Here is a 13570-nt window from a genome sequence, read left to right as displayed (position 1 = left end):
AAAGCAAATCCGTTTGGGCCTCTCGTAAAGTTCATGAGCTAAAATAAAACGAAGTCAATCTATTCGTTCTCACACAGAAGGCATAAAATGTCAGAAAACAAATACAAATGCAAATCACTAAAACGATTCACGCTATAACTAAACGGATAACATAAATTAATTTCTCAACAATAACAAATTAGTCGGTTTACCGGCAACAGAGTCAAGCGCACAGATTATAGAAACACAGTGTTTCTATGATCTGTGGTCAAGCGCATTCGCAAAATCATAACTTTGATTAATTCATTGCAACAGTATCGTTCGTTACGCCCGTTCTTGTTGTTGTGTCCGATATTCAATTAAAGGCGTTCTAATTAAATTACTTATCAGCGTCTTGGGTAACGATGTAAATAAGCATTTATTTATTTTAATCGTGAGCCGAACGTTTCGTAAGAAGTACTCGCGTGTCAAAACTCGTTTGTTATTGGTACCGACAATGGCAATACTGTTCACACTTACCTATTAAACGTATCGTGTATTCGAATCTTTAACCTCTTGTTGTGCTGCTTACTAAACCTGTACACAATATTAACTAATAGTTTCTTGCTTGTTCAAATGAGAAATGAAAAATTTGATACTGACCTGACGATTGGCAGTGCCGAAATATTGCACAATTGATACGTGAAACCCGGCACCTATAACAAAAAGAAACTAGCACAAGTATATCAGACAGTAGGTTAAAATTCTATGACTTGGTATTCAATGAATAAAATACATTAAGCTGCCTATATCTGTGTGTCATCAAATAGTTTAGTAAATACATATGAATATATTATTGATTTAAAAAATCTTACTTGCACTTACTTCCTTAGATCAATTTCGAAACTTTAAAATAATTGGTTGGTACATAGTAAAGGTGTTGATAGCTGAGTTAGGAATTCTCAAATAAAGCCCTAACAAAGATTGGGCCGACCGATTACTTCTGAATGCACAGTTATTTCGGGAAACATGCAGTTAATTAACAAAATTTAATATTCTTTACTTATAGGCAGCTTGTAGGCAGCAGCTTGGCTCTGCCCCTGGCATTGCTAAAGTCCATGGGCGACGGTAACCACTCACCATCAGGTGGGCCGTATGCTCGTCAGCCTACAAGGGCAATAAAAAAAAAAGTTATATATTGTGTTTACCTGCCTATGTGCAACTCAAAGCATCATTAATATATAGGTAAGCTATTGATATACCTAAAATAATTATTTATTAAAATATGTACTACGTCCAAATAGTCGGTAATGATCGATCATCTTCCACTTACTAGATGATTCAGTAGAGGAAAAGTACAAAGTTATTTTTAACATCAACCTCGCCATGTATAATTTTGAAACTAATTACTTAAGCTTATGAGTTGCGCGATCATGATTTATCGGATGGCCTTTTAACACCAAAATTACTGTCATCAACAAGCCTTGTGGCTGTGTGCTCATAAATTATGAGAAAAAAAAAAAACTAAAACACAAGCGTTTTTAACCTACAAAGGATCCCTATAAGCTTTCGTAATGAAGACTGCGTCTCGTCGCCGCACGTTGACTCGGCTCGAGCGATCCAATTAATTTTATTAATAGTTTGTATGGGACACGAATATTTTCTGTCATAATAATCGATGTACACGGATGATAAAGACGTCGATAAATAAGAAGTTATTGCGCTTCGAGTTTTGAAATCGAAATTCTTTTCGAATTCGAAATCGAGTCGAAAACATCGATCGACCGAATTCGCCAAAACACATACCTACAGTTTTGATATCGACCTCCGAGGTTACATAAAACTCAGAACGCAATATGAGATGTCGCTGGATAATTTTATTGTTCTCGGCGTTCGTGTTTCGATAAAGATGTTTATTTAATTCAACGAAACATCGGCACCTCGTGCTTAATGTGATGTATGGAGATAGTGTTTGGAGACGCGTTGACACCATCCATGCACATGGATTTCACTGTTCACACGCGAACGTTACATAATTTTCGCAATCACATAAATACGTTTTAAATTCACCGTCGTCGACACTTCAGGACTTTGCACGCAATGAAAATATTCATCATTCACATTCATCAATAAAACGTTTATGTCGTAATAAAACTATGTAAGTTCGCAATGCAGGATTATACATAGACCTTAAACCGTGAGTAAATTACTGCTCATTGTCAATGCGTATTTATTCGGTCAAGTAACTCCAAAATAGGTTAAAGCCGTTCTCCTGATTATTGTTCTCTAGTCTTTGTGTGATTACGTGTATTTGACGGAGTATTTGAAGCCCTTGTTTTAAGGCAATTAATCTTTATATCCCAAACGTGGACAATGTTAGTAGAAGATTCATGTATTTTGTACGGAATAGCGGCAATTGACCAAAAACGGTCTCACGCAAATCACACTATTTTGAAGGTTTAATTTTATCAGTAACTGGCAACCGCTTTATTGAAGAACTCCATAAAGGCGAGATGGGACTGAAATAAAATAAATTGTAACCTGTATTTTATTTCTTTGTGTTCTAAAGCTAACATGTGTATAGCAGAATTAAAAAAAAACGAATACAAACTAAGCTACAAAGTTTGATCAAACAACCTAACTTGATGTGTAATCAAAAATTGCAAGCACAAAAACAGATGTTAGAGAAAATCCCGAATCTAATCCGACAAGATTGACGCCAGCCGGTCTGGTTGGATCAATCAGTGCAAAAACTTCTAGTTCAATGTCCGCCCACCGTTAAATTGATTACAGCCTTAAGCTAATCCTATTGGTTTTATAATAACTTTGATGTAATTAAAAAAAGACTGGATTTTTAAAGCAGTGTTTTGGACTTAGGACTTTGAACGCAGTATTTTGAATTTAAACAGTAAATAACAGTATTCATAAAAGCAGAGAGCTATATTTTTATGTCGTAATTTTATTTTCGAATTTAAAAAATAAAGTTCAATCTGGTACCATCAATATGGTAGGATAACGATAAATCCAACGAACTTCATTATTTAATATTGGACCACGTTTATAGCAAGAAGCCATCACGAATAAAAATGTAATATTTTTTACTGAAAATAAATTAAAGCTATTAAATTCCACTTTTTTACTGGTGGTAGGACCTCTTGTTAGTCCGCGCGGGTAGGTACCACCATCCTGTATATTTCTGCCGAGAAGCAGTAATGCGTTTCGGTTTGAAGGGTGGGGCAGCCGTTGTAACTATACTTGAGACCTTAGAACTTATATCTCAAAGTGGGTGGCGCATTTACGTTGTAGATGTCTATGGACTCCAGCAACCACTTAACACCAGGTGGGCTGTGAGCTCGTCCACACGTCTAACCAATAAAAAAAACTTACTTAACTAGACAGCAATTAAATGAACAGAGTTAATAGAATACGAGCAAAAGAGAATAAGAAAAAAATATTTTTTATAGCTGATATGCAAAAAGCTATGAAATACAACAATAAAAACAAATTTTGCCTTCTTTTTTCCTACCTATTCGTTGGTAGTCTAAGATTATATTCCAGCTACGCGTGAACGAGATTGCCTTCAAAAATCTCTTTGTCATCATCCGAAAAACTCGTATTTTTCTTAATTGAAAACCATATAATTTTCACTCTAATTCGATTCGGCCATGTCATATATTATCTCCATTGACATAAACTTTCCATCGAATTCTGTAAAATTCCTCTTATTTATGTATGTTACGTTAAATTTAAATGTAATAAAATTCATTCAGAATATATCGACAGTTTTGGGACAGTAATAATAAAAATAATTAAAGTGCATACCGGAGAATGAGTTCTCTCCGCATTACAGTCGACACAAAGATGAAATATTGGATGCGTTTAACTGTTAACTTAATGCATTACAATAATTTAAAAAAAAAAACCTACAGACCTTTTTAAATAACAAATGTTCCTTTACAATTCACTAAATTCTGTGTCTTCGAAACGTTACGATAAATATTACCTCGCTTATTCATGGCTGGCACCTTTGTGTTGCGAAAAAGGCTATCTGAATGTGTTTGTTAGGCAAATAAATACCTTTGGCCCGAATACGCCAACGAAAGCACGGAACGTAAAATACAGACTGATGTACGCTGTGTTTACATGCGGCTTATTGACCAATTTCTAAAGTAAATGACCCGTTAAGGAATCTACTTAGTACATAAAATCCAATGTCTCAGACCTCCGTAGTGGAGTAACTGTAATATTCTCAACATGGAAACCAACTGGATTCATGAACGTATTGAACTTTTTTCTAAGTTTCTTCATAAATGAGATCGAACAGTTGAAGTTCAACGTTCACTTCACTCGTTGTTACCGTTTGTTTTTATTGCTAACTGTATGATTCAACATTAACTATGTAGTTAGTTCTGTATGTTATTTTTAGTTCACTTTGTACAAGTAATTATAAAATTTAAATCCGCTCACGTCGTGTATGAAGAATAATCAAAATTGTAATGTGTTAATGAAAGACGACCGTGAATGATTTGTTGTCATTATCTAAATAAAACTGTAACTCCATCCAGGATCCACAACAGGGTCAAGGTACCCGAAGCAACGCTGACTTATTCAGAGGACAAAAATTGATACAGAAAATCAGACCCTATTACCCTCTCCGCAAAGCCGGCGACTTGAAAAAGCAAAATATTCCTCAGCAAAAACAGCCAAAAGCGCATTCGGGAAGCGTTTAATTAGCAATCATCATTGACCATTTATGTATCTAAGACCTACTTATTACACCATTGTATCAGATTCTTTACACGACTGAAACTACAAAAAATGACGCACCGTAATGCTGTTAAATTATACAAATAATATTTGTTACTAGCCAATCAATTTGTTTCCAGTATTTCAGTGAATAATCTAAATGTTATCAAAGCCATTATCCTTAAAGTTATTTAAAAAACAGAGTTATTACACGTAAACAAAAAAAAGTTATTATTTTCTATATCGCAACTGTATTCTTCGAAAGATTATTAATAAGCTGTTAAAACAAACAGGCATTACGTGAATCAAATTTATACTTTGTTCCCTAGTATTTTATCACCAAAAAATTATAAACTAAAAGTTGCTTATTTCTAAAAAAAAACCCAACCTAATCGTTGGTAGCCTAAGGAACTATTCCAGCTACGCTTGGTCGGGAAAGTTGCTAATGATTGTTAGTAAAAAAGGTCAATAATACGGATGTCATTAATCTCAAGCAAATAAAGCTCTCGTACCAGACTATTTGTCAAAAAATATAAATAAGTCGCCTTTGTTCCTTCGAGCTACTAGTCCTAGCCAACTGAGTTTCTCGCCGGATCTTCTCAGTGTGTCGCGATTCAGAATAGGTGGTAGATTCTGCGAAGCACTGCTCTTGCTAGGGCTAGTGTTAGCAAATTCTCTCAGGTTGAGCCCGTAAGCTTACCTACCCGTCCGCGCGTAGCCGGAATAACCTCAGCCTACCAGCTAATAGGTGGGGGAAGAAAAATTTAATCCTCGCACTAGTACTTCTCTTTAGAAGGTACTTTGTGGAAGTAATGCGTGTTGTGGCCCCTCTCAGGTTCATACCACCGACCTGCTTATTTGTGCTACGATGGTTTTCAATTTCCAAATGTAATGTTAATGAGTAATCTCTAACTCCAACCCAACTGGATCTTATGTCTCGCGTTGCGTCGTTCACGTTGGACTGTCTATGCAACATGGTAATCATTTACTATCAGGCAGACTGTGAGCTCAACTGCCTATTCACACAAATAAATGGAAATCCGAGTCTGATGCGATCATAGATTGCGGCCGCTTAAAGACCAAGTAGGTAAGCTAACATTAGCCGTAACACTTAGCTTCAAATACCTACTTTAAATAGGCTTCGTCACAAGACTATAAGAACAAAACGTTATTTTGTAAGGTAATAAGGTAATAGGACCTCTATTACTCTCAACAGTATTATAAGGGCATCAGAGACCACGGGAAAATATCCAACTGAAAAGCTAACCGATGTTTATGGAGATACACCATGCTTTTGTCATCATAATAAAATAGCACCTCTCTAAGCCAGCATTCAGCACAACAAATTGTTGTAGCGCAAAATCGATTATTATTACATTATTTATCTTCAAGATGATCCTGCGTGGAGTAGAAACCTAGTAGGTACATATGGTTGTTGAAATAGTACGATTTGAAGATTACGAAAATATAACAATACACAGCGACAAACTCATTTGTCATCATGAGATTTGACGTTAACCGTTCAGTTTGTTAGTCATTTCCAGTCGCTTTGTTAGGCGTATAAAAAAATTAGCACGGACGTAAAAATAGACAGGTTTACTTGATGCTATTCAGATTATTCTTAGTTATTTTGAATATTAAAATAAATGCACATTTAGTTATATCTATTTTACTGTCGTATAACAATGAGAAAGCAAAATACTTTATATAACACGAAGCATCCTTCAGGAGAATTTGACGTCAAACACATTTAGAATAACCTAAGTCAATCAAAACAAAGAGCTACAAACACCTGCAAAGCCCGTGGATCTAAGCAAACGCTCACCTGCTTTGATTTATGCGCCTGCACCGCCATTGTCCTGTCATGGCGACCAACCCGCGCAACTTATGAAATGCTTAGCCGCAAACGTCTTGTATTTGAGATAAGCCAAACTGAATTGACGTAGGAAAACTTGTAAAACTGTTTTTATTCAGAGCACGTGGTTAAGCTGATTAAACGAGAACTTCTTGTAAACGGTTAAAATGCACGTGTTTCATTTCAAACATCAACAGATTGCGGATCTTGAGACATATTAGTAATTTTCTTCATTGCGCAGTTCGGATGTATAAACGTGATAAACGCTATTTATTCACCTTCATGTAAATACTAAATTTTATTTCTTAATTATCTTCCGGTAGAAAGCTAGAGACTGAACGGTGAAGCTTGACGAATCCATTAATTCGCATCGATACGACAAAGCAGCGACATAATAGAATTCACATATAAACTAAGGACTGCAACAGCTGTGCTATTATTGGAACTACTCAGCCTATTATTTACATGATCCTGGTTTAAACAATACGTTAAAGTTTAACATTCGAATACATACCTGCTAAAATATCAGTTATCTAACTTACTTAAAATTAACAAGAATCCTGCAGTTTTTACTATCGGAAAAAGATACTGACAATGAAAAATGTATGTACGTAATATTTTATGAGAACGTTGGCGTGCTCTAGAAAATCCAGTTGGTTTTTTTTTGTTTTTCAATTTGAATTTTATGTGATAAAGAAGTACATAAAAAAAATTCTAATCTGTAGTTTTTTAGAACCGCAATTGCTTCTTTAGATGTTGAAGGTCGATCAATAAATAAGCCTACTGATCTCGGACTACACAAAAATATCAACGTCAAGAACCCGAAAAACAATCCGTAATCAATTATTATTAATCCGTTCCGTGTGTGTGGACGAGGCTGGATGCGAACCCATTTGTTTTACTTTAAATTTTAATGCTCTTAAGCGGCCAAGGATCCTGTAGCTTTAAGGTCACGTAGATTTTATGGATTTACAATTTTATTTTTGTAGTTTTATATTTATTCTGTGCTTTAAATAAAATAGTCAAAATCACATAAGATATATTGGCACAATTGGAAGACTCTTTTGTCATTATTCGTCTGTTCAATCAATTTAAAATCAGATTTTTTTCTAATAAATCCTAAAAAGTAGGAATAAAAAGTGGTTCTGGTTCTATTAAATACTTTTTAATAACGAGCGAACAAACTACGAACCTCCATGGAACAACATGTAAGCGAACACCACAATATTATAATACCCTTAGTAAATAAACTACTAGTAAACAAATTTTGAATTTAATTAGATTTTCACTAATGATCTGCTGCATGGTATATGGGATGTGGTTTTTCTTTAAACAAAACACTTCCATCACAGCTTAGTTTATTTAATATCTACTAGTAATGTATGTATGTTTATCTGCAAACATTGCAGCAAAATGAAATTGGCTAATAAGTACCTAAACAAATGAATTGGTACCATCAAGCGGTTTACGCAACGGCCTTCGCCCTACCGATTGTATTCCCACCACATCAACATAATAAGCAATAACGAATTGCACTTACTTAAATGTCAGAAGAGACAGATTTCTAAACTGGCAGCAAATGCGACTAGGTAGCAGATGATAAGTAGGCTAACGTTAAAATTTCATCACTTAATGAATGCAAAATACGAGGTAATTAATAAACGTCGACTATCCGGTACTTTTGCGGCCACGAAATAAGCGATCAGAACATTGACAGTATAGGAGTGAACCGATTACTGGACAGCATTATGACGCTAATAATCCTAAATGTTGTCACGTAATCTCTGTCAAAACTGTACCCGTTCAGTTTGTGGTCGCGCAATAAATTAGTAGGTATGCAAATGAATTTTAAAATAGTCCCCATTTTCTGTTGTCAAACTCGGCTGCATTATATGATGCCTCCGAAGCCTTCTATTATATCTAAACGGATATAACTACCAAACAGTACCCCAACAACAAAAATTAGTACAGTAAAAGATCCGTATTTACGCTTCCTTCATAGGTGTCTTCCATTCTTTTTTTTTATAGCTTAGATGGGTGGATGAGCTCACGGCCCACCTGGTGTTAATTGGTAACCGGAGCCCATAGACATCTAGGTACAACGTAAATGCCGCCACCCACCTCGAGACATGACTTGTAAGGTCTCACTTTTAACAGTACAACGGCTGCCCCACCCTGCAAACCGAAACGCATTACTGCTTTACGGCAGAAATAGGCAGGATGGTGGTACCTACTCGTGCGGACTCACAAGAGGTCCTACCACCAGTAATTATGCAAATTATAATTTTGCGGGTTTCATTTTTATTACACGATGTTATTCCTTCACCGTGGTAGTTAATCGTGAACATTTGTTGAGTACGTATTTCATTAAAAAAATTGGTACCCGCCTGCGGGATTCGAACACCGATGCATCGTTTCAACACGAATGCACCGGACGTCTTATCCGTCAGGCCACGACGCGACGACTACTAAGCTTTAACATTATTATAAAGGATAGCAATGGTACGAATACGTACAGATCGGCTGTATAAAAGTATCGTTTTTGTTCTAGGTGTCAATTAATATGATTTTATTGCCCGATCACCGTACTCGTCGAACCCGTCGCTTGCCACGAAGGGCTCTACGAGCGAATTAACCCACAGACGCAGCCCACTGAGTTTCTCGCCGGATCTTCTCAGTGGGTGGCGTTTCCGATCCGGTGGTAGATTCTGCAATACACTGCTCTTGCTAAGGCCAGAGTTAGCACCACTCCGGTTTGAGCCCCGTGAGCTCACCTACACGCTAGGGTAAAGCTGAAATAGCCTCTCAAGACTATCAGGATAGGTAGGAAAAAAAAAATTAGAAGAATACCTCATTCTGCGATGTCAAATCAATTGACAAAATTAAAATGTTCGCTATGACCTATTGGCCAATAATGCCCTCTCTATAATATTGATTCGTAGCCAAATATGTTTTCACTTCTTTTTCTAGTATTCGCCAGATGTACTCATACCATCGGCGAATTTCAATTTTGCAATGGATTTAATCTTGAGGTTTGTATAATTATTTCTAAATGTATAAATTTAGGAATTTATTGATGTCAAAGTGTGTTTTAGGTAAGTGTAAGTCGCCGGTCTTACCCATTTATGTCGGAAAACATCAATGGGCATTAATATAGGTTTGACCGATATTAAAACAACTGAGATATCGACTGCGTGCTTCAAGACGGGTGGCTGTGGCTGCATTCGTTATGTTTATGGACTCACTAGCTGCAAGATATAATTCCCATTATCATATCATCCATACCATATTATTATCATACACAACAAGCTTAAACAAACTTTTTGTTGAATTCATAATCATTCACTTTACATTGTAAAATGATTTTATCTATATTAATTATTTTTAAATATTGTATTATTAATTTTTAAAAAATTAATATATTGTATAATTAATAAGATAGTACAAATAATATTAATAACAATAAAGTTTTTGTTGGAGATAAGGGAAGAGGCAAACAGCTGTAAAGCCAATAACGAAAAGGTAAGATACACTGTGGAGAAACAGAATACATGATATTTACCTAACACTAATCTCGACATAATTAATCATAGTGGCCCAAAAATGCCAAGTATATCCAACTGTCCGTATGTGACTGTGCTTGCATTCAAATCCCGAATACAGCCTCCTGTACAATTGTAAGAAACCTGTAAAATTGTGCATTTCCTTATTGTTAGACCTCATAAATTCTAACCACCATTTTGCAGATTTTTGCAATTTGATGTCATACTCTACACCTTGAAATATCGGAAATAAGGGATTACTTAAATAGAAGTACATTGAGAATGCACAGATCCAGGTCAATGCACAACAATATCATATATTTCCATTTGCGGTCCACATACTATTTGGACATTGATAGGAAACCAGTCTTGCGAAACGTTAAAGGTACGTCGCGGTTCATTTACTCCACTCCGGTGAGGAAAAATTTCCAAGGACGTTTGAGTGGAGTTTATTTTTACGAATAAGCTTATCAAAACGCGTGTTGGAGGTTGAGTCGAGGCAAGTTAAGCTTGTGTGAATGACTAAAGATACAGGGGTTAGTCCGTAAATAATAATGAAAAGTTGTAATTATCTGAAAAAAACATTGACTTACATTCATACACATATCAATTTTATATTTAGCAAATGAAAACAATATCTGTATCAAACATTTAATAAAACTAGAGTATTTTTACACAGAAATCCCACATGTCAGCCTTGACTGTCCAGATTCTAAAAAATTTTTCTTTCAGATTTTCCCATCGGTCTCTATATTGTTTAGATTTTATCTTCATTTTATTGTACGGTATATTTTCTATATTTTCATCTCCAAAAATTGACACTTTTAACTCCTTGTTTCTATTTAATAATTTAAGAAATGTTTTGTATATGTTGTATTTACTGATAATCAGTGATGCGTCAGGTGAAATTGACTTTCCTTTTTTTATCAAACCGAGCTTTCTGCCTTGAACTGCCACTTCTAAAATCCTGTAAAAATTAAACATAAAACCTATGAACTTACTAGTAAATAAATACTATTACTAAGTGAGCTTATATAAGCACATACCAGTTTAAAAAAGAATATGTTTTAGACTGTGGACACAATACTAAGATCTAAAGGTTAATTACCTTTTATTTAAAGTTAAGTTCTTATTATTTTTATTCAATAAATATTTAATTGACATTTTATTTAATTAAGTAATATCTAGGCTTACTTGAAATATACTATTAATTTTAAAAACTTCATGATTCAACATTTAGATGGTTTTTAAAATCTATGAGTATTTTACCCATTTTGTACCATTACTACTAACTTTTAGGTTATTGAACATTTACAAACTTACGGATTAGTAAGATTTATCCAAACTATGCTGCCTGAAGCAGGTCTATACTTTCCTTCTGATTTTATATCTAAAAATGTTATTGAAGACTGGTAAAATTTTGGAGCTCTGGTGTTATTGAATTCATTACTCCTTTTTATAATTGCCCTATTTAATGATTCTTCACAATATGGTACAGATGCACCAAATATGAAATGTTTTATAAAAATGGGTTCACATATGAAGTCTAAAAGAGCACCATGTATACCAAGGTGAACCCACCTAGCTATTTTATCACTACAAGACACTGATAGTGTTCTATCACCTCTTCCAGGCTTAGTCCTAACCTGACCTAAGACATGATAATCTTTTCCAGGAATTTTAAGGTCCTGTTCTGCATTTGAAAGGCATTTTGCACCAGTTCGATGAATATCACTTAATTTTAGTCTTTTAGTGTCATGCACACAGTTGCTCTCATCTGTCTTTCTTTTAACCTTGATTAGATCACCAAAATGTTCCTCTTTCTCTTCACCATTCTTAGGTATAATAGATGCGTCACCACAAGGTAATTGTGAAGAATAAAATATAAATTCTATACTGTCTTTTAATTTTAGCTTGCTATCCGTTTTAATAAATATAGAATCAAGATTGTTGGTAGCCTTTTCGATATTTTGGAATAGATAATGTATAAACCCGCGCCGAGCGAACACTTCAGCGTGACTGTCATTGAGCAAGTCTCCGAGTGGCGACATTTTTGTAGCGCCAATACATTTAGACCCAGTTCCTAAGGATAATACTTCGATCGTATCATGTTCAGTTTCATATTTCACAATGCAAGATAGCACCGTCCATTCGTCATCGGCAGGTTTTCCTTTTTTGGGCAGTTGTTCGTATGTTTTCAGACATTTCTCTACTATGTTATCGACACATACACTTGATAGGTTATCTGGCATTTTATATTTGCATAAATATATTTTCACATTTGGCAGTTAGTAGAAATCTAATCTAACACCGTACCTAAAAGTAATTTTAATGTTAACATTTAATGAGACTTAAGATCAACAACAGATAACAGCGCTCTTTTATTGTTTACAAACAAATTCACGCATAATTTCTTTAACTCTTTTTTATTCGTCTATTGGCAAAAGGAACAAAGCCCATACTACCAAATTTTTCCAACAAAGACTGAAGCCATTTTTTAAACAGAAAACAAAATAATATAAAATACCGAATAAATATAAAATACCGAATTTAATGGAATGAAGAGAAATTATTCTTCATTTCAGTCGTACACTTCTGGCGGAGTGGTCGTGGCTATGTATTTGTCTTATTGCTTGGTTGCGGCTTTTGCAAGGTTTCTCCATCTCTTTATATTTGTGGCGGTGTATGTATAATGTGAGATAAAAAAAGTGTTAGTTATATTGATATGAGATAACCTCTCAGTCAAATAATAATAATTTATTGAGAGGTCATGATCTCTGACGACTAAACATAATTCATCGATATTTGAGATTAAATCTAGAAAATAATTTTACTTACGACTCGAGGAATTCGATGAAAAGTTTATAGCTTATCTGTAGGTACTCTCAAAATTGCGTAAACATCCCAATATTTTTAAAATAAAACCGTGTAAAATGATATTAATTAAGGAATGAAATACAATGAAATGAAGCTGTGAATCGAACTTGAATGTAATTATTAAGCGTCATGAAGCAAAATTAAATCAGTTATTATAGTAAATCGCGATCTCTTCCAGGCAACTACCAGTTGGGCAAGATTCATTTCTGGAATAAATTAACCGCGGTGTACTTATCAATAAAAAATAATATAGTATGTATTTAAAAATACACATAAAACATTAATATAAGTACCGCTTACATTTAAAAATACAAACATACATTTACAAAATACCTATGACGCATAAAAGCAATTCTTTTTAAACTAATAACCCTAATACATATTAAAATAGATTGACAACTAATGGGATAATAATTAATAAAATCCTTAATAAGTCTTTTGAAGGAATTTAGTGTCGTATACATACATGGACAGTGAAGAAATGATCATAAAACTTTATCGTATACGGACTCACATAATTAATTGCATGTTTTCCGATGATCTCAGGGATATGATGTGTGATGGACAAACTCAAAGCGTCTTTTGAGATATG

The 13570-nt window shown here is 34.6% G+C and overlaps 1 protein-coding gene across 1 annotated transcript; it reads right to left on the bottom strand.

The window, feature by feature from the left end:
* Positions 1-10738: 10738 nt before the first annotated feature.
* Positions 10739-12662, bottom strand: Adat1 (Adenosine deaminase, tRNA-specific 1). The gene is made up of 2 exons (XM_028170103.2): positions 11425-12662; positions 10739-11068 (listed from the first exon to the last, which is right to left on the bottom strand). The coding sequence occupies exons 1-2, from the start codon at positions 12351-12353 to the stop codon at positions 10762-10764; spliced, it is 1236 nt and encodes a 411-aa protein (XP_028025904.2). The 5' UTR covers positions 12354-12662; the 3' UTR covers positions 10739-10761.
* Between the last annotated feature and the right edge of the window lie 908 nt (positions 12663-13570).

This window comes from Bombyx mandarina, chromosome 09, assembly GCF_030267445.1.
Source record: "Bombyx mandarina strain Sakado chromosome 09, ASM3026744v2".
Lineage (NCBI taxonomy): Eukaryota > Metazoa > Arthropoda > Insecta > Lepidoptera > Bombycidae > Bombyx > Bombyx mandarina.
The sequence above is the reverse complement of the archived record's forward strand: the minus strand, read 5'-3'. Positions and strand labels throughout refer to the sequence as shown.

Excerpts from the sequence above, each read along its gene's own strand:
- Adat1 (XM_028170103.2), bottom strand. The coding sequence starts at position 12,353 with ATGCCAGATAACCTATCAAGTGTATGTGTCGATAACATAGTAGAGAAA. Across the intron at positions 11,069-11,424 it reads TGGATAAATCTTACTAATCC|GATTTTAGAAGTGGCAGTTC; the intron begins GTAAGTTTGTAA and ends TAATTTTTACAG.